The sequence below is a fragment of the Mixophyes fleayi genome, chromosome 12 (assembly GCF_038048845.1).
Source record: "Mixophyes fleayi isolate aMixFle1 chromosome 12, aMixFle1.hap1, whole genome shotgun sequence".
Classification (NCBI taxonomy): domain Eukaryota; kingdom Metazoa; phylum Chordata; class Amphibia; order Anura; family Limnodynastidae; genus Mixophyes; species Mixophyes fleayi.
In genome coordinates this window covers 84,009,461-84,037,360 of record NC_134413.1, presented here as the reverse complement: position 1 = coordinate 84,037,360, position 27,900 = coordinate 84,009,461, and the positions used below count along the sequence as shown (strand labels likewise).

The window sequence follows — 27,900 nt, the reverse complement described above, 5'->3', positions numbered from 1 at the left end:
ACTCTCAGTGATGTCACTGGTTCCTAGTGACTGGATAGGCTGCACTCTCAGTGATGTCACTGGTTCCTAGTGACTGGATAGGCTGCACTCTCAGTGATGTCACTGGTTCCTAGTAAGTGGATAGGCTGCACTCTCAGTGGTGTCACTGGTTCCTAGTGACTGGATAGGCTGCACTCTCAGTGATGTCACTGGTTCCTAGTGACTGGATAGGCTGCACTCTCCGTAATATTGGTTCAGTGTACACAATAGCCACCTCCACTGTAAGTAAAGAACAGATAAACTTTAATTAAGCTCACTGTGCAGTCTGACCCTTCACATGTGGCTGCCATAAGTCTGAATCCTCCAGTTCTCATAAAGAGATTTAAAAAAAAAAAAAAAATCACAATATAATCAAAATAATTTTATTGGTACTTATCCAAGACTGCGCAGCTGAACTAAAATTATCCGTAGGACTTTAAGCTCTCTGACCATATGAACACACACAAAAGGTGTCTGTATGATTATATGGTGTGAAAAAGCGGAAATCACTCAACGTCAAACGCAAAAGCGCCATTCACACCCAGCAGAGAGGACAGGGAAATACGTAGGATTGGGAACAGTAGGAGTGCTACAACATCATCATCTAACCCCCTCCTCCCGGACACACAAAGAAACAGTGACGATTTATTCCAGCGGAACCTTGGTCCGAACCATTACACAGAGCGCTACGTAAATTCATATGCGATAAATCACAGGAATGACTGAGAGATAAAGATAGGTTTAGATTGGATCGGAAACACTCTATAGAAATGGCGATCTCCCTCAGACGCCCGTTGGGTTGATGTATAGGGCAAGGCGGGCGAGGCAGAAATATTCTCAGGTGGTTGTAAGAACATCATACAGAACGGACAGAGATATGGTAATACAGGAGCAGGGTCCAAACACCATCACTTTAAATCAATAATTTAAATAATATACAAATAGAAAATCCAGCTCCTGCATTTGGGGGATGGGGATGCCCTGCTCATTCCTGCACCCGACTGCCATAGTGGCCTCTAAGTCTAGGGGTCCCGCAGGGCTAGTACCACGTCCCTTCTAGGAAGTACAGGGGACCCACCCCCCATTACTCTCTTGTGCCATCTAAAATGGGTGTCTCTACCTACTGATTCAAAGAAGAAAATAAAAGTGAATTGTTTAAGAAAATAAAAGTGAATTGTTTAGGGGAGGCTCACAGACAATAATAAAAGTAATTATAATTTAAAGGAACATTAGCTTTCATACAAAGTGACAACACAAACAATCGTGAGGTTCTCCCTGCAGAATAAAACTCTCATTCCAATCTACAGATATCACAACCTTCTACAGCAGAGGTGGGTCTCTGGGGGGGACGGGACACAAACCAGCAGTTTTATATAGCGCCACCTCAAGCTGAGGGGCGGTACTGCAACCCAAAAATGAGGATTCGACTGTAATTATGTCTGAGTGAAAGCAGGGACAGAGAGGGGGGAGGAGAATTCCTCCGAAAGCCTCAAGCCCCAACCAAAGAAAGCAATACAACTGCTGAATGAGAAGTCATAACACCAGACTACGGGGCTGACAAAATACCCCAACATTCTCAGAAGGCACAACACCATGAAGCCAGGAACGAGGGAGGGGCCTCAGCATCCCCCCACCCCCTATTGCAGAGTCACCCCAAACAGCCAGTTCACAAAACAAAATTATTGCTTTTTTCACTTATCTCTATGCATTTTAAATTTATATATATACTCCTTAATATATATATATATATATTTTATATATATATGTGTGTATCTTCATCTCTATATACAGACACAGTATATATTATATATCTCATTCAATAAAAAATAGCGATTATTAATATCTTATTCTAGGTCTGTAGAAGCAAATTTGGAAAGACGCCTCATCTGGGAGAGGCCGACTTTAAATGATCCCTGAGGCTTAGAAAAATCACCCCAGCTCCCCAACGTCTCACCCCCCCCCCCCCCCCCCCCCCCCTCCCCACCCCACCTTTAGAGTCCACCAGCAGAGGCCGGACTTCCAGTCTGTTTATCAATGTTATGACATCATCTTTAGAGCGGCGAGATAGCATGAGTAACGGGGTGCAGGAGCATCAGAGAAGACGGGGTACCCCGCAACTTTAGGGGGTCATCGAGGACTTCTGTGGTGTGATTAGCAGAAGTGCTGCAAATGAAGTAAAATCTCTAAAGGCTCCAATCACCGAAGGGATGTGGGTTGTGGGGGGTATACGGTCTTCATGATGCTACGAAGGGTCCAAACCCAAGGGCCCCTCAGGGCTGGCCCCTCCTGAATGTGGTCGTGACAGCCCCCAGTACCGTAGCATAGAGAGGCGGAGGTCATCCATTTTGCCGTTGGCCAGGTCAAGGCTGGGGGCCGGGATGATGCGCTGTGCGGGGGGATCCTCTTTGCGCCGTCGCCTGGTACGGACCTCCAGGCAATTCTGCCCCTTCATGTGCCGCTGGAGGTGGTCTTCCTTGGCGAAGGCTTTGTGGCACAGGGAGCACTCGTACGGGCGGTCACCGGTGTGCAGGTGCATGTGGTTCTTTAGGTCGTAGCTGTGCAGGAAACGAGCACTGCAATGCTCGCAGCAATATGGACGTTCCCCCGTGTGCTTCCTCATGTGGATCTTCAGCTTGTCATTCCTAAGGAGAAACGAAAGGATGTGAGAGATGCGTCTAACCCAACACAAAGTATAATGTGTCCAGCGATGGGAACTGCCAAAATCCACTGTAGAAGCTAAACTGGAATTTATTACCCGATTAATATCCCCACCTGCAGATTGTGTCAAGGTTCTAGGTGGCACTAGTTATTATTGTCAAGCAGGGACACCTAGAGGCTGTTACAGGTTACTGCAGTGTCTGGGCTCTAGGTGACACTAGTTATTATTGTCAAGCAGGGACACCTAGAGGCTGTTACAGGTTACTGTAGTGTCTGGGCTCTAGGTGACACTAGTTATTATTGTCAAGCAGGGACACCTAGAGGCTGTTACAGGTTACTGCAGTGTCTGGGCTCTAGGTGACACTAGTTATTATTGTCAAGCAGGGACACCTAGAGGCTGTTACAGGTTACTGTAGTGTCTGGGCTCTAGGTGGCACTAGTTATTATTGTCAAGCAGGGACACCTAGAGGCTGTTACAGGTTACTGCAGCGTCCAAGTTCTAGGTGACACTAGTTATTATTGTCAAGCAAGGACACCTACAGGCTGTTGCAGGTTACTGCAGTGTCCGGGTTCTAGGTGGTGCTACTTATTATTCCTGTGCAGGGACACCTAGAGGCTGTTACAGGTTACTGCAGTGTCTGGGCTCTAGGTGGCACTAGTTATTATTGTCAAGCAAGAACACCTAGAGGCTGTTACAGGTTACTGCAGTGTCCGGGATCTAGGTGGTGCTACTTATTATTCCTGTGCAGGGACACCTAGAGGCTGTTACAGGTTACTGCAGTGTCTGGGTTCTAGGTGGTGCTACTTATTATTCCTGTGCAGGGACACCTAGAGGCTGTTACAGGTTACTGCAGTGTCTGGGATCTAGGTGGTGCTACTTATTATTCCTGTGCAGGGACACCTAGAGGCTGTTACAGGTTACTGCAGTGTCTAGGCTCTAGGTGGCACTAGTTATTATTGTCAAGCAAGAACACCTAGAGGCTGTTACAGGTTACTGCAGTGTCTGCGCTCTAGGTGACACTAGTTATTATTGTCAAGCAGGGACACCTAGAGGCTGTTACAGGTTACTGCAGTGTCTGGGTTCTAGGTGGTGCTACTTATTATTCCTGTGCAGGGACACCTAGAGGCTGTTACAGGTTACTGCAGTGTCTGGGATCTAGGTGGTGCTACTTATTATTCCTGTGCAGGGACACCTAGAGGCTGTTACAGGTTACTGCAGTGTCTAGGCTCTAGGTGGCACTAGTTATTATTGTCAAGCAAGAACACCTAGAGGCTGTTACAGGTTACTGCAGTGTCTGCGCTCTAGGTGACACTAGTTATTATTGTCAAACAGGGACATCTAGAGGTTGTTTCAGGTCACTGCAGGAATGTGATTACTGTTTGGTGGTGATACTGTGCCAGTTAGTATATGAGCGGTTAGAGACAGAGAAAGACATACAGAGGACAGCAAGGAAGGACAGAGACTTCACAAGCAGCATATTTACCTGGTGAACCTGACTCCGCAGACCTGACACACAAATGGCTTCTCCCCCGTGTGAGTGCGCATGTGGCGGGGCAGTTTGCCAGCACCGTGGATAATTTTGTGGCACACAGGACACTCCTGGGGCATCTGTGACCGTCGTCTTCTCATCTGCTTGCCATTGTCATCTAGGGAGGTGGCTGCCAATTCTGGATTCTCATGGTCCAACGGGTTCAGGAATCGAATGTCGGAGTGCTCCTCATCAGACAAGAGGTCCTCCGGTGGAGAGGGGGGAACAAAGAGATGTTGACCCACCAGGCCGTTGTCCGACGTGTATCGGTTGCAACCCAGGCTGCCGTCATCTGGAGGCAACTCTGTAGGTGATGGGGCTTCTGTGGGGCTGGCTGCCCTTTCCATAGAATCGTCTTCCACAACGTAGGGACTGCCATTCTGGGCCCGCTGACTGGGCTGCAGAAACTTCCTCCTGCGCTTACGGGGAATGAGTTGCACTGGCTTTTGGTGCTGCGGCATGGAGAGGGAAGTCGGGTGGAGGCCGTCTACCTCTGGAGGTGGTGTGTTGTCCTCACCATTTTCCTGTGCACCATAACATTCTAGATATTGCCGTGCCCGTAAAAACCCATCAAGGTCCTCTGCGTCTCCTCCCATCTCTTCCCGACTGCCGTTACAGCGCAGGATTTCTACACAGGCCTCCACCACGCATGGGATCTCCAGCAGGCGGGCAGCACGGAGCACATCCCGCATGTTTGCGTTGCTGATGGTCAGTGTGGCTGTGTAGGCAAAGTCCAGGAGAGCCCCCAGCGCATCAGGCTTCAGGAAGTCCAGATGACACACATCCCGTGACGGTTTACCAGAAGGCGCCACGGTAAAGAGCTTGCGGAAATATTGGCTGCAGGCGGCCAGCACGGCACGATGGGTGCGGTATTCCAGCCCCTGCGTCTTGATAGTGATGTCACACAAAACGCCTCGGTGACGCTGCTCATTTAGGCTGCTAAGTAGATCGCTGCTGTGCTCTGGGAACGGAATCCCGATTAGCTCATCTTCCGAGCTTGCCATCGCCACCTGCCCGGGAGAACACACACAGGAAATACAATCAGTAACAGTTGTGTCCAAAAAGCCACCAAAACTTGTCCTCCCCTAATAACTCAACAATACCGATGACAAGAAAGTCTGTATTATCACAACTGTAAGTAATATGTTACGACTTAATATGATAATAGTTATATTCTCTCTGTATACATTATGTAGCTAATACCCTGATTAATGCCAAGCTGGCACCCAATCCTACCTTAAGCAGGAACATAACAGGATAAGTCACACCTCTCATAATGACAAAGGGAATATTCTATTAAATAATCTTGTGACACTCAAATCATGTCTGCCAGAAGTTCGACCAACCAATGCAAAAACTAGTGGAGACAGTGGGCATCCTTGTCTCGTGCCATTGTGAATATTAACTGAATTTGAGGGATGGCCGTTTATCGAACCTCTGATTGTAGGGGTAAATTATAGAGCTTATATGCCCGAGAGGAAGTCACTTGTAAATCCAAATTTCTGTAGCATCTGGGTCATGAATTGCCAGGAGTTAATGCGTTATCAACAATTTGGATTAAATAGACTATCCTTCTTGTGTTATCTCTTGGTCACAGCGTATCAAAGTAGGCAGGACTTGGTTAGAATTTGGGCATTGAGATTAAGATCATTAAGGATGATCTGGGTCTGTATCTGGCACAGTTATAAAGGTCTTTTTCATTCTTGTGGATAACTACAGTTCTTGCTTCTGAAATTTAAAAAGGGGGTACCATGGAGACCCCTGTTGAACAGGGAATGAAGGTAGGGAGTCATGTAGTCAAAATTTTATAGTTTGCCGCTGAGAAGTCATCGGGCCTGGAGATTTGCCAGACTTCTAGTCACTTTGGCGATTTCCTCAGTCATAATTTCAGAACCAAGATGTGTGGTGGGAAAGACGTAGGAGATCTACTTTTGCTAGGAAGTCGTTAGTGTGATGTTCTGCCGGAGAAGAGAGAAGGTCAAGATTTACAAGTTGGAGTAATGACTATGGAACTCTTTTCTGATGGCTTTAGGGTCATATGTGAGGGGATTTGAGGGGGTCTTTATAGCTAGAAGATAAAGGTAATAGTGTCTAGATCTAAGTATCGAGGCTAGAATTTTGTCAGCATTGTCCCTCTTCCCTCAGAAGGATTGCTTCAGTCATTTGAGGTGAGGTGATGTTTATTCTGCGATGATTCAATTTAGTTCTCATTTTATTGTCCCGAGTCTCCGTAGGATGTTTAGCTCTAGGAAATATTTGTGGTGGGATTCAAGGTCTTGGAGTTGTTTGGACGGCTTAGTTGTTCCGAGAGACCTAGCTTTCTTACAGGCCATTTCTACTAGGTGGTACCTAATCAATGCCTTGTTGCCTCCCTAGGTGCAACCTCAGCAGTATCATTATCAAAATGATGTGAGCAGCTCAATTATTTTGAGTATAGTCTGAGGTTTGTGGAGAAGTGTCTTATATAGAGTCCATGATGATGAAGGTGGACAGGAAGCCAGGTCCAAGAGATCACCTGAGATAGGCATGTAGTTCGACCAAGTAACCTGGTGTACTTTAGGGGTGAAAACATTTAGGGTCAGATCATGGCTGAGTGGGATCATATCAATGCTGGAGTATAAGGACTGGGCATGGGAACAGAAACTATACTCCCTAATAAGAGGTTCCTTGACCCTCCAGGAGTCCTAGAAGTTGTGGAATTTTATAAAGTCAACAGCAGCTTTTGAATTCTGGCTTTTTGGATTTGTCTGTGGAGTGGGCCACTGGGGAAGATCTATCTTGGGCCATCTTCAGGACTGAGTTAAAGTCCCTCTCTTTAACTTATCAATGAGAGTGTAATGACCAGATTGGAGACAAATCTGTGCTGGTCCTGGTTACCGGCATAGACGTACTAAGGTACAAAGAAGGTTCTTAAGTTTTTCCACTAGTATGAGATATGTCCCATTCTTGTCTTTGTGAACCTTTACAAGTTCGAAAGTCATGTGATAAGCATCCAGGGCACCTGTTTTATTGGTCTGGAGTGGCACGTATGGATTGTCGCAGGGTAAAAGTAAGAACAGAGTTCAGGGTGGAGGGATTGGGAAAAGTGCATCTCCTGTAGAAGGATCACTACCTTTAGTTCTGTATACGTCTACGTCAGTGTTTCAGGGAGGTCGGGATCTCTCTCTAGTTCTGTATACGTCTACGTCAGTGTGTCAGAGAGGCCAGGATCTCTCTAGTTGTGTCGATTTGCACATCAGTGTGTCAGGTAGGCTAGGATCTCTCTCTAGTTGTGTAGATTTGCACGTCAGTGTGTCAGGGAGGCCGGGATCTCTCTAGTTGTGTAGATTTGCACGTCAGTGTGTCAGGGAGGCCGGGATCTCTCTAGTTGTGTAGATTTGCACGTCAGTGAGGCCAGGATCTCTCTAGTTGTGTAGATTTGCACGTCAGTGTGTCAGGGAGGCCGGGATCTCTCTAGTTGTGTAGATTTGCACGTCAGTGTGTCAGTGAGGCCGGGATTTCTATAGTTGTGTAGATTTGCACGTCAGTGTGTCAGGGAGGCCAGGATCTCTCTAGTTGTGTAGATTTGCACGTCAGTGTGTCAGGGAGGCCGGGATCTCTCTAGTTGTGTAGATTTGCACGTCAGTGTGTCAGGGAGGCCGGGATCTCTCTAGTTGTGTAGATTTGCACGTCAGTGTGTCAGGGAGGCCAGGATCTCTATAGTTGTGTAGATTTGCACGTCAGTGTGTCAGGGAGGCAGGAGCTGACTCTAAGATTTGGGGAGAGTTTAAGCAGCACGAGATGGAGACACAGGAAGATCAGTAAGATCCGTCATCAGATAATGCTCAGCTTGGGCTTAACGCCTCCGCCTTTCTCTACCTGATAACATCAATCCTGTGCTGGGTCGTAATCACAGATAGACCCCACTCGGAAAGCGAGAGCCAAGGGTGGAGCCGCAGCGGGTCACACAGCAGTTATTGTATAATCCAGTTATTAAACGTCACATATACGACAGGAACAGGTTGTATCATTATTCTCTATCTGAGAACAGGTAACACTACGTCAATGGCTGAACTGCTCCGTTCCCGCAATTAGTATAAACATCTCTCAAATCATCTCTTACGTTAGTGCTTTGAGAAACCAGCTATCAAGTAAAAAAAATATTATTAAAATTATAAGCAGCAACCTCCAAAAAAAACCCAGTTGTTTCACAAGACTCACCAAGAACCAGCCCAGAAAGACCACAGGTCAGTAATGTAATACTCTGCAGAATATATCACTATGTATCTGTCAGGAGGTAGACGGGACAGAGGTATGGTCTGCAGATCTCTAGAGAGGTCAGTAATGTAATACTCTGCAGAATATATCACTATGTATCTGTCAGGGGGCAGATGGGACAGAGCAATGCTCTGCAGATCTCTAGAGAGGTCAGTAATGTAATAATCTGCAGAGTATATCACTATGTATCTGTCAGGGGTAGATGGGACAGAGCAATGCTCTGCAGATCTCTAGAGAGGTCAGTAATGTAATAATCTGCAGAATATATCACTATGTATCTGTCAGGGGGTAGATGGGACAGAGCAATGTTCTGCAGATCTCTAGAGAGGTCAGTAATGTAATAATCTGCAGAATATATCACTATGTATCTGTCAGGGGGTAGATGGGACAGAGCAATGTTCTGCAGATCTGTATAGAGAGGTCAGTAATGTAATAATCTGCAGAATATATCACTATGTATCTGTCAGGGGGTAGATGGGACAGAGCAATGTTCTGCAGATCTGTATAGAGAGGTCAGTAATGTAATAATCTGCAGAATATATCACTATGTATCTGTCAGGGGTAGATGGGACAGAGCAATGTTCTGCAGATCTGTATAGAGAGGTCAGTAATGTAATAATCTGCAGAATATATCACTATGTATCTGTCAGGGGGTAGATGGGACAGAGCAATGTTCTGCAGATCTCTAGAGAGGTCAGTAATGTAATAATCTGCAGAGTATATCACTATGTATCTGTCAGGGGGTAGATGGGACAGAGGTATGGTCTGCAGATCTGTAGAGAGGTCAGTAACAGGATAATTGTAATGATATATGTTTACATCCTGGGTATGGGTAGATGGGGAGTGTGGAGGGTGTTGGTCACTAGGGAGGGGTATAGTAAGAAGATCATGAATACTGAAGAGCCGGGAGACTACACAACATGCGCAGGAGCTGTCACTAAGTGTCCTGTTGTCTATATAATCACAACCCCACCTAAAGGCAGCAGTGAGGGGCCCCTCCCTGCCGAGGAATGACAGCCCCTCCTCGAGATAAAGGAAAGGGGGACAGGACAGACCTGTTGTGCCAGGGGCTGTGTAACACATGACGCAGTCATACATGTCATACTATGCAGTGGGAGAAGAATGGTGCACACATAGAAGGGGGACGCTCCCCTGCAGACATTGTGCTGTATAAAACTGCTTTCTCTGTACAATACCACACAGTGGAAATTCACCTCTAACCAGATAAGAGACGCTCTTCCTCCCTCTCTACAGGGTGTGGGGTGCCACAAACATAAATCACGCAGCTCAGAACACACAGCAGGCAAGGGTTAACGTGCAGCAGGCATGGAATTATCACACTGTGCACCATGTTCTCTATATACCATATAATAACTGGAATTATCACACTGTGCACCATGTTCTCTATATACCATATAATAACTGGAATTATCACACTGTGCACCATGTTCTCTATATACCATATAATAACTGGAATTATCACACTGTGCACCATGTTCTCTGTATACCATATAATAACTGGAATTATCACACTGTGCACCATGTTCTCTATATACCATATAATAACTGGAATTATCACACTGTGCACCATGTTCTCTATATACCATATAATAACTGGAATTATCACACTGTGCACCATGTTCTCTATATACCATATAATAACTGGAATTATCACACTGTGCACCATGTTCTCTATATACCATATAATAACTGGAATTATCACACTGTGCACAATGTTCTCTATATACCATATAATAACTGGAATTATCACACTGTGCACAATGTTCTCTATATACCATATAATAACTGGAATTGTCACACTGTGCACCATGTTCTCTATATACCATATAATAACTGGAATTATCACACTGTGCACCATGTTTTAAATATATCATATAATAACTGGAATTATCACACTGTGCACCATGTTCTATATATACCATATAATAACTGGAATTATCACACTGTGCACAATGTTCTCTATATACCATATAATAACTGGATTTATCACACTGTGCACCATGTTCTCTATATACCATATAATAACTGGAATTATCACACTGTGCACCATGTTTTAAATATATCATATAATAACTGGAATTATCACACTGTGCACCATGTTCTATATATACCATATAATAACTGGAATTATCACACTGTGCACCATGTTCTCTATATACCATATAATAACTGGAATTATCACACTGTGCACCATGTTTTAAATATATCATATAATAACTGGAATTGTCACACTGTGCACCATGTTCTCTATATACTATATAATAACTGGAATTATCACACTGTGCACCATGTTCTAAATATACCATATAATAACTGGAATTATCACACTGTGCACCATGTTCTCTATATACCATATAATAACACTGTGCACCATGTTCTCTATATATGCACCATATAATAAACTGGAATTATCACACTGTGCACCATGTTCTATATACACCATATAATAACTGGAATTATCACACTGTGCACCATGTTCTAAATATATCATATAATAATACTGTGCACCATGTTCTATATATACACCATATAATAACTGGAATTATCACACTATACACCATGTTTTATATATACACACACACACACACACCATACACTATGTTCTATATATACCATATAACACTGTGCACTGTGTTCTATATATACATACCATATAATAACTGTAATTATATACATAATATATAGAACATGAAATATGTAGTATTAAGCTCACTTATAACAGTAGAGAAGACATTTTTCAATCGGAAGAACCCTAGAGCTTTAAACATCGCTCCCCACAGCCCACTACACACACAGACCCCACTACACACACACACAGCCCCCACTACACACACACACAGCCCCCACTACACACACACACACAGCCCCCACTACACACACACACACACAGACCCCACAACAAACTACACAGACCCCACTACACACACACACAGCCCCCACTACACACACACACACAGCCCCCACTACACACACACACACACAGATAGACAGACCCCACAGCCCACTACACACACAGACCCCACAACAAACTACACAGACCCCACTACACACACACACAGCCCCCACTACACACACACACACAGCCCCCACTACACACACAGACAGACAGACCCCACAGCCCACTACACACACAGCCCCCACTACACACACACCCCACTACACACACACACACACACAGACCCCACTACACACACACACACAGACCCCACTACACACACACACACACACACACAGACCCCACTACACACACACACACAGACCCCACTACACACACAGACCCCACTACACACACAGACCCCACTACACACACAGACCCCACTACACACACCCCCCACTACACACACAGACCCCACTACACACACACACCCCACTACACACACACACCCCACTACACACACACACACCCCACTACACACACACACCCCACTACACACACACACACAGACCCCACTACACACACACACACACACACAGACCCCACTACACACACCCCATTACACACACACACCCCACTACACACACACACACAGACCCCACTACACACACACACAGACCCCACTACACACACACAGACCCCACTACACACACACACACCCCACTACACACACACAGACCCCACTACACACACACAGACCCCACTACACACACACACACACAGACCCCACTACACACACACACACACACAGACCCCACTACACACACACAGACCCCACTACACACACAGACCCCACTACACACACAGACCCCACTACACACACACACACAGACCCCACTACACACACACACACACACACACAGACCCCACTACACACACACACACACACAGACCCCACTACACACACACACAGACCCCACTACACACACACACACACACAGACCCCACTACACACACACACAGACCCCACTACACACACACACAGACCCCACTACACACACACAGACCCCACTACACACACACACACAGACCCCACTACACACACACACAGACCCCACTACACACACACACAGACCCCACTACACACACACACAGACCCCACTACACACACACACAGACCCCACTACACACACACACACACCCCACTACACACACACACACCCCACTACACACACACACACACCCCACTACACACACACACAGACCCCACTACACACACACAGACCCCACTACACACACACAGACCCCACTACACACACACAGACCCCACTACACACACACAGACCCCACTACACACACACAGACCCCACTACACACACACAGACCCCACTACACACACACAGACCCCACTACACACACACAGACCCCACTACACACACAGACCCCACTACACACACACACACACAGACCCCACTACACACACACACAGACCCCACTACACACACACAGACCCCACTACACACACACAGACCCCACTACACACACACAGACCCGACCCCACTACACACACACACACAGACCCCACTACACACACACACAGACCCCACTACACTACACACACACACAGACCCCACTACACACACAGACCCCCACAGATCCCACAGCCCACTACACACACACACACAGACCCCACAGCCCGCTACACACACACAGACCCCACAGCCCGCTACACACACACAGACCCCACAGCCCGCTACACACACACAGACCCCACAGTCCACTACACACATATACACACACAGACCCCACAGCCCACTACACACATATACACACACAGACCCCACAGCCCACTACACACACACACACAGACAGACCCCACAGTCCACTACACTCAAACACCCTACACAACACACCTGCATCTACAGGCAGTCGTCTCTGTCCCAGTTGTGTCAGCTCTGTATACGAGTTGAAGTCAGCATTGGGCTGAGTAACCTGAGGACAGGAGACACAGGACTGCGGATACGCTGTATGGGGTGTGTGATGTGACAGTAATAATTGCTGCGCTGATTACATAGGGCCCCGGTTTCGTTTCTCGGCCGGCAGGAAGCTGCGCTGTCTGATCTAACCGAACCTCGTACCTGTGGGGTGAGCCCCGTCCTCCAGTCCCAGCGTCAGGCGTTCAGATGCGAGGTCCTCGCTTGCCCGAGCACTGCCAACAGAACAAACAGAGGAGATACATTTGCACCCCAAAATGCCACCTCTGGAAACAAAGTGAAAAAGACAATTGAGGTTTTTTTTTGTTAAAATGCCGCCCACAGGCAAACTTCCCAGAAGTGTGAAGGGGAGAACGCACTGCTCCCCCTTTGAAGTTGGGGTGAGAGGGGGTGGAGGGGAAGGAGAATGGAAGTAGGGGGAGGGGCCTACTGTAACTTGTTTTTCAGACTAGGTTAGATAAGGAAGAGCAGAGCATCAACATTTTCCACGCACTCAGTAACCTCGTACCTCGCACGCCTCGAATCACAGCCCAGAGCTGTGCAGATCGGTGACATGAGGTGTAGGAAAGATATATCCAGGTCGTTGTGTGATGTGTGGTACACAGGATGCGGATAGTCACCTCCAAAAGGACCAACCAGAACAATCCAGGAACCACCCGGGGGAGAGGGGGGTTGCACAACCAGAATAACCCAGGTACCAACCAGACGAGGGGGGCACAACTAGCATAACCCAAGGTGCCAACCATGAGGGGGGTCGGAGACAACCAGAACAATCAAGGTACCACCCGGGAGGGGGGGGGGGGGCACAACCTGAATAGCCTGGGACCCAATCAGGGGGGTTGCTCAGCCAGAATACCAATTGGAGGGTTGGAGGGACACAACCCAGGTACCAACCAGACGAGGGGGGCACAACTAGCATAACCCAAGGTGCCAACCATGAGGGGGATCGGAGACAACCAGAACAATCCAGGTACCAACCGGGGGGGGGGGGAAACACAACCAGAATAAGCCAAGCCAACCAGGAGGAGGGGGGGGGGGTGCACAACCAGAATGACCCAGGGACCAACCTGGGCGGGAGACAACCAGAGCAATCCAGGTACCAACCGGGAGGGGGGGGGGGGGGGCACAACCTGAATAGCCTGGGTACCAACCAGGGGGGTTGCTCAGCCAGACATTATAACAAGCATCAGCGGGGGTGTAACATACAAGTGTACGGACAGTGTGGGTGCACGGACTAAAGCTTTGGATTGGGGGTACAGAGGTGTCACCAACAGAACTCCGTGAATAATGTACACACGCAGGGTAGCTGTAACCGATGATAGAGCTACAAGGCTGAAAAACACAGCCATATAGGAAAAACACATCATCTAGTAGAAGATACAGAAAGACGTGTGGAAGAAAATGAATCCGTCTCCTCTGTAAGTGTACAGCAGCCTTAAACTCATTAGTAACCCATACAAGTTTTATTTAATCTGTCGGTTAGTGGATTACTATAATAAATGTTGCTGGATAAAATGAGGGTACTCCTAGCGCTCTCTCTGCAGGGCGGTAATTAGATCTCAGCCCACCACTTAATGACTGCGGGGTGCTAAGGGTGTTACTCCAGCGACAGGAGTGTCTGGGCAGCTAGCAGCAGGTTTAGGGACTATGAAATGCCCTTTCTGCCCCCCCCCCGGCACAGCCTTGCCACAGAAGAGACGGAGCGATGTGCTGGGATGACCCAGTCACCGTGTAGGAATCTTAATGACCATCATCTTCCCCATAATTATACAACCCGGATGCCAGCGTGTGTCACGGGCAGGGCCCTCAATTATCTCCATACGGGGAGGAGGGGGCAGCACAAACAATCACACACAGGGCGGGCATTCACGTCCCACCTGGCCTGAGAGAATGGGGCCAACGGTTTCAGGGCACGCCTTCCATTCAAAGCTGTTCGAATGCCAAGCAGGCAGAGGGGTATTAAACTGGTCCTGGATGGCAGCCAGCTGGCGACACCCCAAATGAAGCTCAGGTGCTACATAACGCGGCTTAACCGCTTCACTGCTGTCGTCTGAGAAAGCCAGACTCCTAAAAGCAGACAGCACTAGAGTGTAAGCTCCTAGGCCAATGGTCTTCTAACGCAAGCACCTTGCTGTGGAAGTCTCCTGTTATTCCACTAGATTGTAAGCTCTTAGGACCAGTACTAGATTGTAAGCTCTTAGGACCAGTACTAGATTGTAAGCTCTTAGGACCAGTACTAGATTGGAAGGTCTTGGGACCAGTACTAGATTGTAAGCTCTTAGGACCAGTACTAGATTGGAAGGTCTTGGGACCAGTACTAGATTGTAAGCTCTTAGGACCAGTACTAGATTGTAAGCTCTTAGGACCAGTACTAGATTGGAAGGTCTTGCATTACACCAGTAGAGTGTAAAACTCTTGGATTACATCACTAGATTGTAAGCTCTTTGGGTTGTGATCAGCAGCAATAAACTCCTTTCTAGCCCTGAATCACCAGGTATTTGCATGTCTTAGTGTTTAGTCTCAGGTTGCAGTTTGTCTGCTCCGGGCCCTGCGGTCCCTGTGAGATTTCAGCTTATGACAGATCAGAGGTACAGGTGTCAGCAGGGTAATTGTGACCTTGCCGCTGGCAACAGGCACAGTGACTACACTTCCCTCACCTGCCACCGTGGGGCGCCCCAGACCATCAGCCACCACAATTCTCAGCAAAGAGGAAGGTGTCAGCTGTGTGCCCAGGTGTGTTCGGACCCCCTCCCCCCCCCCGCACCCACCTTGTTACACACAAAGGAAGCCGAGCAGGGTGGGGCGATGTGTTTTATGGTCTCAGTTGGAAGGACTTTGGACGGATTGTCCTGCCGCTCCCATCTAGGGGCTTGTGACAACCCCCAGACCGTATCACACTACAAGATAGTACCCTGCCTCCCTCCTCCAGGCACCATCTCTCCATTGTCACATCTTACAGTCCCCAGCACCCACTACCCTGTAGGTTATAATGAGCGGCATGTAACACCCCACAGAATAAACCAACATGTGAGACACCCACAAATCTCACCTGCAGCCAACACCCTGCATAACAAGAGCAGAGGCCCCCAACACCCTCAGCCTCTAGCTCAGTTTACGTTGTATTAGAGGACACAATATTTTCCCATGGAAGACAATATAATAAACACGACGGCTCATATAGCTCCAGGCCCCTAAACTGCCTGGCCACGTTTTCTTCCACGTACAGCGATGATAATACTTTGTACGTGGGTTGTACCACCACTGCCGAGAGTCCAGTCCAGGTATCTACAGAGCTACTGCCCTGAGTATAAACACAGTACCACCGCAGCCTGCCGTATCCCAATCTGGCCAGGCCACGAGGACTAATCATAGTGCCCAGTTACAAGAGACTGGCAAAGTGGTGAGGGGGGGGGCATTCTGCGTTTCTCTAAGAGTCTCTCCAAAGCCAGTTCTTCAGTAACCGACAAGAACATGCAAAAATGCAAAACAGATGATTACAATATCCAACGTCTGCCAGCAGAATCTCCCCCCAGGAGAAGGTGAGGGGTACAGGTAAACCAAGTACACAAAAGGCACTGTTGGCAGAGAGTACCAGGATACTGGCAGCGCAGCCCCCCTTCTACCTCCCTCGTGCTGGCAAGGACCCACAAGAAGGCTTGTGTTTACCCACAGGAGACAAAGAGGTGAGGGAGAGGGGGGGGGGGATTGTGAACGGAGGGTGAGGCCAGGACTAACACCACTTCCAGCGACCACAGTCTGACAACTACGTAAGGCCACGTCGTCAGGCGCAGATCAGTCATGTACGTTCAGAGAAGATGGAATAAAAACAATACACAGCTCATCAGATTGCAAGCTCTGTGGCAAGGAATGAGAGGGGCTTCAGTAGGAGGGAGGGCTTAGTGTAAGACCCTAGGCTTCCTTCTGGCTAAGTGACGATAACAACAAGGGAGGGGCGCGGAATGATGGGGGAAGTAGGATTATGGGTGCGGGTGGGTGTGGATGAGAGATATCAGCTGAGTCAGACCCTGAAATCACATGCTTCAAAAACACCCCCTTACCAGAAAGGGGACATGAAACAGGACATGGGAAGCCCCTCCGGCCCCCCTCTCTACTCTGTCGCAATGTTGGTTTTGAGTCAAAGTGAAAACTCTCAGTACAGCTGGGTAAACCGCAACATTACTAAATAGGGGTCTTCTGGAGAGAGGTGCACAGTCTGCAGAAGTGACAGAGGCAGAGGCTGGCTGTGGTTACTCAATAAACGGAAGCTGTCTGGGGTACTCACAGACCTTCTGTTTGTATGGGAGGACCCTAGAAACCAAACACGGATCTGCCAAGCACAGGGCAGATAAGGGAGAGGGGCGGGACACGGGACAGATAAGGACCACCTGCCCTTCGCAGCACAACGTTCAGATGTTGTGATAGACAGAAGCCAACTCCGCTGAGAGGCTGCGCTGCGTTGTACTACTCCTGTCTTCATGTACAATGACTGCCAAGTAATGTCACCGGGGAGCTGACAGTCCCCAAATGCTACAGCAGACGGGATCAGGAAAGACCAGCAACCCAAACAGATCACTCTATATACACCCCAACACCCACTCTCACTACAGCGTTCTCCATACACCCCAACACCCACTCTCACTACCACTCTACAGCCTTCTCCATACACCCCAACACCCACTCTCACTACCACTCTACAGCCTTCTCCATACACCCCAACACCCACTCTCACTACCACTCTACAGCCTTCTCCATACACCCCAACACCCACTCTCACTACAGCCTTCCCCATACGCCCCAACACCCACTCACTACCGACCTACAGCCTTCTCCATACACCCCAACACCCACTCACTACCGACCTACAGCCTTCTCCATACACCCCAACACCCACTTTCACTACAGCCTTCTCCATACACCCCAACACCCACTCTCACTACAGCCTTCCCCATACGCCCCAACACCCACTCACTACCGACCTACAGCCTTCTCCATACACCCCAACACCCACTCTCACTACAGCCTTCCCCATACGCCCCAACACCCACTCACTACCGACCTACAGCCTTCTCCATACACCCCAACACCCACTCTCACTACAGCCTTCTCCATACACCCCAACATCCACTCACTACCGACCTACAGCCTTCTCCATACACCCCAACACCCACTCTCACTACAGCCTTCTCCATACACCCCAACACCCACTCTCACTACAGCCTTCTCCATACACCCCAACACCCACTCTCACTACAGCCTTCTCCATACACCCCAACACCCACTCTCACTACCGACCTACCGCCTTCTCCATACACCCCAACACGCACTCTCACTACAGCCTTCCCCATACACCCCAACACCCATTTACTACCGCTCTACAGCCTTCTCCATACACCCCAACACCCACTCTCACTACCGACCTACAGCCTTCTCCATACATCCCAACACCCACTCACTACCGACCTACAGCCTTCTCCATACACCCCAACACCCACTCTCACTACAGCCTTCTCCATACACGCCAACACCAACTCTCACTACAGCCTTCTCCATACACCCCAACACCCACTCTCACTACCGACCTACAGCCTTCTCCATACACCCCAACACCCACTCTCACTACCGACCTACAGCCTTCTCCATACACCCCAACACCCACTCACTACCGACCTACAGCCTTCTCCATACACCCCAACACCCACTCTCACTACCGACCTACAGTCTTCTCCATACACCCCAACACCCACTCTCACTACAGCCGTCTCCATACACCCCAACACCCACTCTTACTACAGCCGTCTCCATACACCCCAACACCCACTCTCACTACAGCCTTCTCCATACACCCCAACACCCACTCTACAGCCTTCTCCATACACCCCAACACCCACTCTCACTACCACTCTACAGCCTTCTCCATACACCCCAACACCCACTCTCACTACAGCCTTCCCCATACGCCCCAACACCCACTCACTACCGACCTACAGCCTTCTCCATACACCCCAACACCCACTCATTACCGACCTACAGCCTTCTCCATACACCCCAACACCCACTTTCACTACAGCCTTCTCCATACACCCCAACACCCACTCTCACTACAGCCTTCCCCATACGCCCCAACACCCACTCACTACCGACCTACAGCCTTCTCCATACACCCCAACACCCACTCACTACCGACAGACAGCCTTCTCCATACACCCCAACACCCACTCACTACAGCCTTCTCCATACACCCCAACACCCACTCTCACTACAGCCTTCTCCATACACCCCAACACCCACTCTCACTACAGCCTTCTCCATACACCCCAACACCCACTCTCACTACCGACCTACCGCCTTCTCCATACACCCCAACACGCACTCTCACTACAGCCTTCCCCATACACTCCAACACCCATTTACTACCGCTCTACAGCCTTCTCCATACACCCCAAGACCCACTCTCACTACCGACCTACAGCCTTCTCCATACACCCCAATACCCACTCTCACTACAGCCTTCTCCATACACGCCAACACCAACTCTCACTACAGCCTTCTCCATACACCCCAACACCCACTCACTACCGACCTACAGCCTTCTCCATACACCCCAACACCCACTCTCACTACAGCCTTCTCCATACACCCCAACACCTACTCACTACCGACCTACAGTCTTCTCCATACACCCCAACACCCACTCTCACTACAGCCATCTCCATACACCCCAACACCCACTCTTACTACAGCCGTCTCCATACACCCCAACACCCACTCTCACTACAGCCTTCTCCATACACCCCAACACCCACTCACTACCGACCTACAGTCTTCTCCATACACCCCAACACCCACTCTCACTACAGCCGTCTCCATACACCCCAACACCCACTCTCACTACAGCCGTCTCCATACACCCCAACAACCACTCTCACTACAGCCTTCTCCATACACCCCAACACCCACTCTCACTACCGACCTACAGCCTTCTCCATACACCCCAACACCCACTCTCACTACAGCCTTCCCCATACACCCCAACACCCATTTACTACCGCTCTACAGCCTTCTCCATACACCCCAACACCCACTCTCACTACCGACCTACAGCCTTCTCCATACATCCCAACACCCACTCACTACCGACCTACAGCCTTCTCCATACACCCCAACACCCACTCTCACTACAGCCTTCTCCATACACGCCAACACCAACTCTCACTACAGCCTTCTCCATACACCCCAACACCCACTCTCACTACAGCCGTCTCCATACACCCCAACACCCACTCACTACCGACCTACAGCCTTCCCCATACACCCCAACACCCACTCTCACTACAGCCGTCTCCATACACCCCAACACCCACTCACTACCGACCTACAGCCTTCCCCATACACCCCAACACCCACTCTTACTACAGCCGTCTCCATACACCCCAACACCCACTCTCACTACAGCCTTCTCCATACACCCCAACACCCGCTCTACAGCCGTCTCCATACACCCCAACATCCACTCTCACTACCGCTCTACAGCCTTCTCCATACACCCCAACACCCACTCTCACTACCGACCTACAGCCTTCTCCATACACCCCAACACCCACTCTCACTACCGACCTACAGCCGTCTCCATACACCCCAACACCCACTCACTACCGACCTACAGCCTTCCCCATACACCCCAACACCCACTCTCACTACAGCCGTCTCCATACACCCCAACACCCACTCACTACCGACCTACAGCCTTCCCCATACACCCCAACACCCACTCTTACTACAGCCGTCTCCATACACCCCAACACCCACTCACTACCGACCTACAGTCTTCTCCATACACCCCAACACCCACTCTTACTACAGCCGTCTCCATACACCCCAACACCCACTCTCACTACAGCCTTCTCCATACACCCCAACACCCACTCTACAGCCTTCTCCATACACCCCAACACCCACTCTCACTACCGACCTACAGCCTTCTCCATACACCCCAACACCCACTCACTACCGACCTACAGCCTTCCCCATACACCCCAACACCCACTCTCACTACAGCCGTCTCCATACACCCCAACACCCACTCACTACCGACCTACAGCCTTCCCCATACACCCCAACACCCACTCTCACTACAGCCGTCTCCATACACCCCAACACCCACTCACTACCGACCTACAGCCTTCCCCATACACCCCAACACCCACTCTCACTACAGCCTTCTCCATACACCCCAACACCCGCTCTACAGCCTTCTCCATACACCCCAACACCCACTCTCACTACAGCCTTCTCCATACACCCCAACACCCGCTCTACAGCCTTCTCCATACACCCCAACACCCACTCTCACTACAGTCTTCTCCATACACCCCAACACCCACTCTTACTACAGCCGTCTCCATACACCCCAACACCAACTCTCACTACAGCCGTCTCCATACACCCCAACACCCACTCTCACTACAGCCTTCCCCATACACCCCAACACCCACTCACTACCGACCTACAGCCTTCTCCATACACCCCAACACCAACTCTCACTACAGCCTTCCCCATACACCCCAACACCAACTCTCACTACAGCCGTCTCCATACACCCCAACACCAAGAACAACGGTGTCTCGTTACCCAACTAGATGCCTCTCCATACCTCCCCCCACACACAGAAAGGGGACGAGGCGGGTGCACATGGGTGGGGTACACTCATGACTTACCAATGAGGGGACACTAATGACCGTGGCACGCGGAGACCTGAGGGGACACTAATGGCTGTGGCACACGGAGAGCTGAGGGGACACTAATGACCGTGGCACGCGGAGACCTGAGGGGACACTAATGGCTGTAGCACACAGAGAGCTGAGGGGACACTAATGGCTGTGGCACACAGAGAGCTGAGGGGACACTAATGGCTGTAGCACACAGAGAGCTGAGGGGACACTAATGACTGTGGCACACAGAGAGCTGAGGGGACACTAATGACTGTAGCACACAGAGAGCTGAGGGGACACTAATGACTGTGGCACACAGAGAGCTGAGGGGACACTAATGACCGTGGCACACAGAGAGCTGAGGGGACACTAATGACCGTGGCACACAGAGAGCTGAGAGGACACTAATGACCGTGGCACACAGAGAGCTGAGGGGACACTAATGGCTGTGGCACACAGAGAGCTGGGGGGACACTAATGACCGTGGCACACAGAGAGCTGAGGGGACACTAATGACCGTGGCACACAGAGAGCTGAGGGGACACTAATGACCGTGGCACACAGAGAGCTGAGGGGACACTAATGACCGTGGCACACAGAGAGCTGAGGGGACACTAATGACCGTGGCACACAGAGAGCTGAGAGGACACTAATGGCTGTGGCACACGGAGAGCTGAGGGGACACTAATGACCGTGGCACACGGAGAGCTGAGGGGACATTAATGGCTGTGGCACACGGAGAGCTGAGGGAACATTAATGGCTGTGGCACACGGAGAGCTGAGGGGACACTAATGGCTGTGGCACGCGGAGACCTGAGGGGACACTAATGACTGTGGCACACATGAAAACCCCCGCCAAGGAGAACACAGCAGCAGTACCTGTGTGTCACCTGTAGATTATATGCTGTCCTGGCTCCAGCACCTGTGTCAGGCCCCCGTCACTCAGCCCTGCAGGGAAAGGGTTACTCAGGTGAGGCTGTAAGTCTGTACTCCACCTACAGCTCAGGCCGCACCCACCAAACAGACTGGTTCTCTGATAGCCCTGCAAAATCCCTGCAGGGCCACTTTGCAAAATAGGACAGGCGGGCACACACCCCTCCCTTCTTGGTAAACCCCCTTCACCTCCAGAATCATACAGTGTAAGGCTGGCAGATCACACAACCTATACAGAATATGTGTATGTAAGAATATATATATATACATCGCAAGCTGCGCTCACTGCCAGCACTCACAGATCCCTGCGGAGTACAGCGCTGCGCTGTATATCGGTGCTACGCTACGGCGGGAAGGCTGGTGACTTTACAATAACTGTACGACCCCCAGATTGGGCACTAAACATCATCTAAAGTACGACGCTGGTGCTCCAGGGCTCCCCGTCTTCTCTATATGATATATAGTGATAGGAGGATAAATATTTTATGGATAAGTGATACAGAGAGATGAACAGAGCTTCTCGTTAATGCAGGAAGCTCATGAAATATGCACAGGACAAGTGCGGAGCGGCCTCTAAGCGCATACGGTAGGGGAAGAGATATATAGTGACCTCGGCTCAGCACGGAGTGCGAGCTCTTGGGCTGAGCAGTAAACATTTAGCTTATACACTGGGTGGAGACACTTTGTACTAGAGAATGAGGTCAGACTGGAAGGATTGGGGTACGTCACCATATGTCCTTAATAGTGGGGCTAGTACCATGTCTGGGTGTAGCAGGGTAACACCCACGTGTGAATGAATTAAATATTTTTACACTTTAGAAACTTGTAGGAACGATTACCCAACAACGGGAAGAGACGTAGCCCCAAACATCACCCCTGGAAGAAGGGGGTCCGCTAACGTATAGAGCGCCCTCATACTGCTGGGGTTATAAGAGACAAGTTATACGCCATAATTATATTATATTCTACAAATAAAGTGACGTAAACATAACAGAGACAGCCAGCAGCATTACTGGTTACACCAGCCGGTGTCTAGGGACACTGGATATATAACAGTACCTTGGGGTGGTTACAAAGCCCCCACCCGACAATACAAGGTGGCATCTTGCCCCCCGAGGTGAAAACAGCACTCATGCAACATTGGTGCGTATTGCACGGTGCCGTCAGATGGAAGGATGTCCCCAGGCCCCTGTATGATGAGAACATGAAGGATTTCTCTCCCGTTTCATCATCTCCCCCACCACAGCCCCTGGAGGGGGTCCCTGGGGGACAGCATCTGACCAGCTAACAGCATCCAGCAGCTTCTCACAACAAGCAGTGGCCAGGTTTATAGTGGGGACCCCAAAACAACAGAAAGGAGAGAGCCCACCGTCTTACAGTCTCCCACAGAAACATGATTTGTCCCCCAAAGTGAGGCGATGTCTGCAAGCCCCCCGTTTACACTCTGGGGGTACACTGGACATACACTAAGTGACCTCATGCTTTAGTGAAGGTTCCCCGCATTCACAGGGAGACCCTAAAACGACTCTGCACTCAAAACACAATGGACAAGCAGCGTTGTCCTGAAATCCCACCGAACCAGTCTTCATTTATCAGATATTGTCAAAAGACGTCAGACATACAATGTGTCATTAAGTCTACAGTCTATAACAGCCCCCAAGGCCCGTGCGAGAGGAAGACTCCCGATCAGTCCATCAGCACGGGAATACGGCCTTAGAGACTACCACTGCCATCATCCTCGTCACCTGTTTTTTCCCACAATCCCTTGCACAGACAGGCCATTCAGGCAGGTGAGGAGAGCGGGGGATCCCGCAGCCTCTGTGCGGAGGAGGAAGAACAGGGTCTTTACCTGAAGAGTGGTCTCTTAGGCCAGTGTACACATACAACACAACAACACTAGAGATACTCCTAATGTCTGCTTCACCTGCACAGCCGTCTTTCCTTAACCCTTCCCGGCACACATCAGCAATAATAACGGTGTACCGGTTAGTAGTTACAGCGCTGTCAATGTGATAATCAGACGATGACGGGCCATTTATAGGGAGCAGTAATATCGAGTGTCCAATGACAGCGGGGATCAGACTGACAGTATCTATGTTTAAGGGTCTCCACCAATAGGGGACACCTCTGGGTAGGATAAAGCGGAGGAAACCGGAGAAAGGGATAAGGGGGGAAATATCTCAGAGGGTGACAATCCCCCCCTACCCCCAATCAGATCATCGCTCTGCAGCAGGATGCAATCCTCATAGCCACAGATTGCTATATACTGATCACAAGCACACAAATGTGGTACTCAGCAGTGATTATTAACTTATTAATGCAGCACACCCATCCTTCCTTAATCCCTGCTCGTAACAAAGAAAAACATCACTTAATTACCTGGAAATCTAAACTCATAGTCACCTGGAATCTCCAGCACTAGAATGCAGCCAGTCCAGTAAATTAAATCACTGTATGTTCCTATATCACTGCAGAGGAGGACACAGGAGTATAGTAGAAGGGCCCACGACCTCCTCACCTGTGCCCACCTGGTTACCTTACAATACAAAGCAATATAACAACTCCTCCCTATAGATTGTAAGCTCTTGGGGGGCAGAACTGCCTTCCACTGTGAGATTGGCAGGTGCCTTAGAACACAGTTTCAGCACTGCTCTTTATAAATCAATATACACCACATAGCGCAATATGAGCGTGACCGCATCCCTGGCCCCAGAAGCTGGCAATCTATCACAGTACAACAGGGGTAAATACTTGCCGACAGTGCACAGGGGGTGTATGAAGTACATGACAGTTGTGGGCGAGAGCACACAGTACATAAAGCTGTAATGAGTATCACCGGTTAAGGAAATAGTAAATAAGAGGGATGTCCCAGCCCTGTAATTACCAACACCTCCTCATTATCTGCCAGGCCATCCCACCGCACTCACACAAACACAGCACTCGTTTAACCGACCTGGGCCCTAAGGGGGGACGGGGGCAGTCTATCCAGAGGGTCCTGCCCAGGCTGTGTCACAAGTTTGCAATGAACAGTCACAATGCTGCTGTAACTTTAAGACGTTTGGCAATTGACAACTTCCTTATCTGTGTGCTGGAGGGTGTGAGGACCTCCGAGGGGGGGGGGGGGGGGGGGGCAGTATACACCACACACGTATACAGCCATGTCCTTACCTCCTCTGCCTGTACTCCCAGCCACTTATCCACTACGTCCCGTCACTATATACAGATAGCCCCAGCTATATATCAGAGCTGGGCCAAGCCTGGCAGCCTGTGCCCCATGTACAACACATAACCCACAGTGTATACTAACACAATATCACACAGTGTGTGCCACTGTACAACTGACAGCACCCAATGCCAGCCATCAGGGATGTCTGTCTGTGCTCAACTGAACAGTGAGGGGGGGGGGGGGGATTCTGTGTCCTCCACCCACAAATCCACGGCGACCTCCATAATTACAGACCCCCTCACAGGCTGCCGTCAGCAAGGAAAGCTGGGATTAGTGCGAGCAGGTTTAACCACGCAAGGGAGGGGCAGCAACGAGAAGGTGACAGGGGTAAAGACTTCATTAACCCTTCCATGCCCCTTCCACAGCAACGCCATCACTTATCCCACCGCCACAGAGTTAATAGAGCAGTTACCGGCACGCCAAGGGTTAAACACAACGCTGATGAGCTACGGTTTTTTTTTTTACCTATGAAACGTAAAAAAAATGGCTGCCATTCCTAACTTTGCGCAAGATAACACAGAAAGTTTTGTGGGAACGGGACACAAATCACCCTAGGCATAGATCCTACAGGGGAAGGTACAGCGCTCAGATGATACAACCCATAGTGACTGAAGGAGTGCTAGCTCCTATGGCTCAAGCAGGTGCCACATAATGTAGGGACTCCGGCACATCACAGACATACCAGACAAACGTTCTCTCCATAGTATAATGGACATATACTAATAAAAAGCATTTCTGAATAACCCCAATAACGAGGATACAGTAGGAGTGTCCAGACATGGAGTCGCTTCGATAAGGGGGGAGGGCTGGATATTGAGGAGATAAGGAGGGGGCTGGGGGGGGTAAAGTCTGGAATAACACACAGCCAGGATGGTCATAAAACTAAAAGGAAGTAAACTGGGTAGGGGGGAGACATAGGACAGTCAGGTCACAAGGAGGAGACGGGGGGGGCCAGACAACAGGGACATGTTGGTATACCACCCCGCAGCAGGACACCGGCATGTTAGTTTGGGGGGGCAGTGCGGACACCGGGGAGTAGTCTGTCATCCAGATTAATGGGGGGGGGGGGGGGGGGGTTACAGATGGATCTACGTCTCAGCAGCAGGTGAAGGGTTAAGAGTGACAAAGGATGCTAGTGTGTGTGACAGATGTCATGGGGAGGGGGCAGGTGAGGGGCCGGTGGCAGAGGATGAGATGGGGGTCTGCAGCGGAGGATGATGGAGGGGGGGGGACATTGTACAGGGGGGGGGTGACAGGGCACAGAGGGGGGGGGGGGCACTGGCACTCACCTGCTCTGCAGTGACAGATGTAGCTGGGATTATTGGGGAGGGGGTCAGGCTCTGTCCCCTTGTCCTCTGCTGCTGCTGCTGCTTCTTCCTCCTGTCTGGGTGGGCTCTGCCTGCAGGAAGCTGCCTGCTCTCCCCCCTCTCTCTCTCTATCCTCCCTCCCCCAGCCTGTCACACCTGTCCCCTCCCACCCTCACCTGTCCCTGACACCAGCCCCCTGGAGACAGCTACACCCAGCCAGGCAGACACTTCCTGGATCCCTGCTGCTCCTTGCCCCCTCTAGCTGCCCCTGGACAGCCAATGGGTGCAGCCCCCCACCCTACACCGACCCCTCCCCCCTCCCCACCTGCCACAGGTTGCCCCAGCCCCTGTCACTGACTCCTCCCTGCCACCTT

The 27,900-nt window shown here is 49.9% G+C and overlaps 1 protein-coding gene across 5 annotated transcripts; it reads right to left on the bottom strand.

Annotated features, from left to right (window-relative positions):
* Positions 1-387: 387 nt before the first annotated feature.
* Positions 388-27,628, bottom strand: ZBTB7B (zinc finger and BTB domain containing 7B). 5 transcript variants are annotated; one of them, XM_075192362.1, is made up of 4 exons: positions 27,509-27,628; positions 13,497-13,567; positions 4,161-5,215; positions 388-2,660 (listed from the first exon to the last, which is right to left on the bottom strand). In XM_075192362.1, exons 3-4 carry the CDS (start codon positions 5,207-5,209, stop codon positions 2,261-2,263), a joined length of 1,449 nt encoding a protein of 482 aa, XP_075048463.1. In that variant the 5' UTR covers positions 5,210-5,215; positions 13,497-13,567; positions 27,509-27,628; the 3' UTR covers positions 388-2,260. The 5 variants fall into 5 exon arrangements, with proteins under 5 accessions (XP_075048463.1, XP_075048466.1, XP_075048465.1 ...); XM_075192365.1 differs by lacking the exon at positions 27,509-27,628 and adding an exon at positions 26,162-26,342; XM_075192364.1 differs by lacking the exon at positions 27,509-27,628 and adding an exon at positions 25,947-25,971.
* Positions 27,629-27,900: the final 272 nt, after the last annotated feature.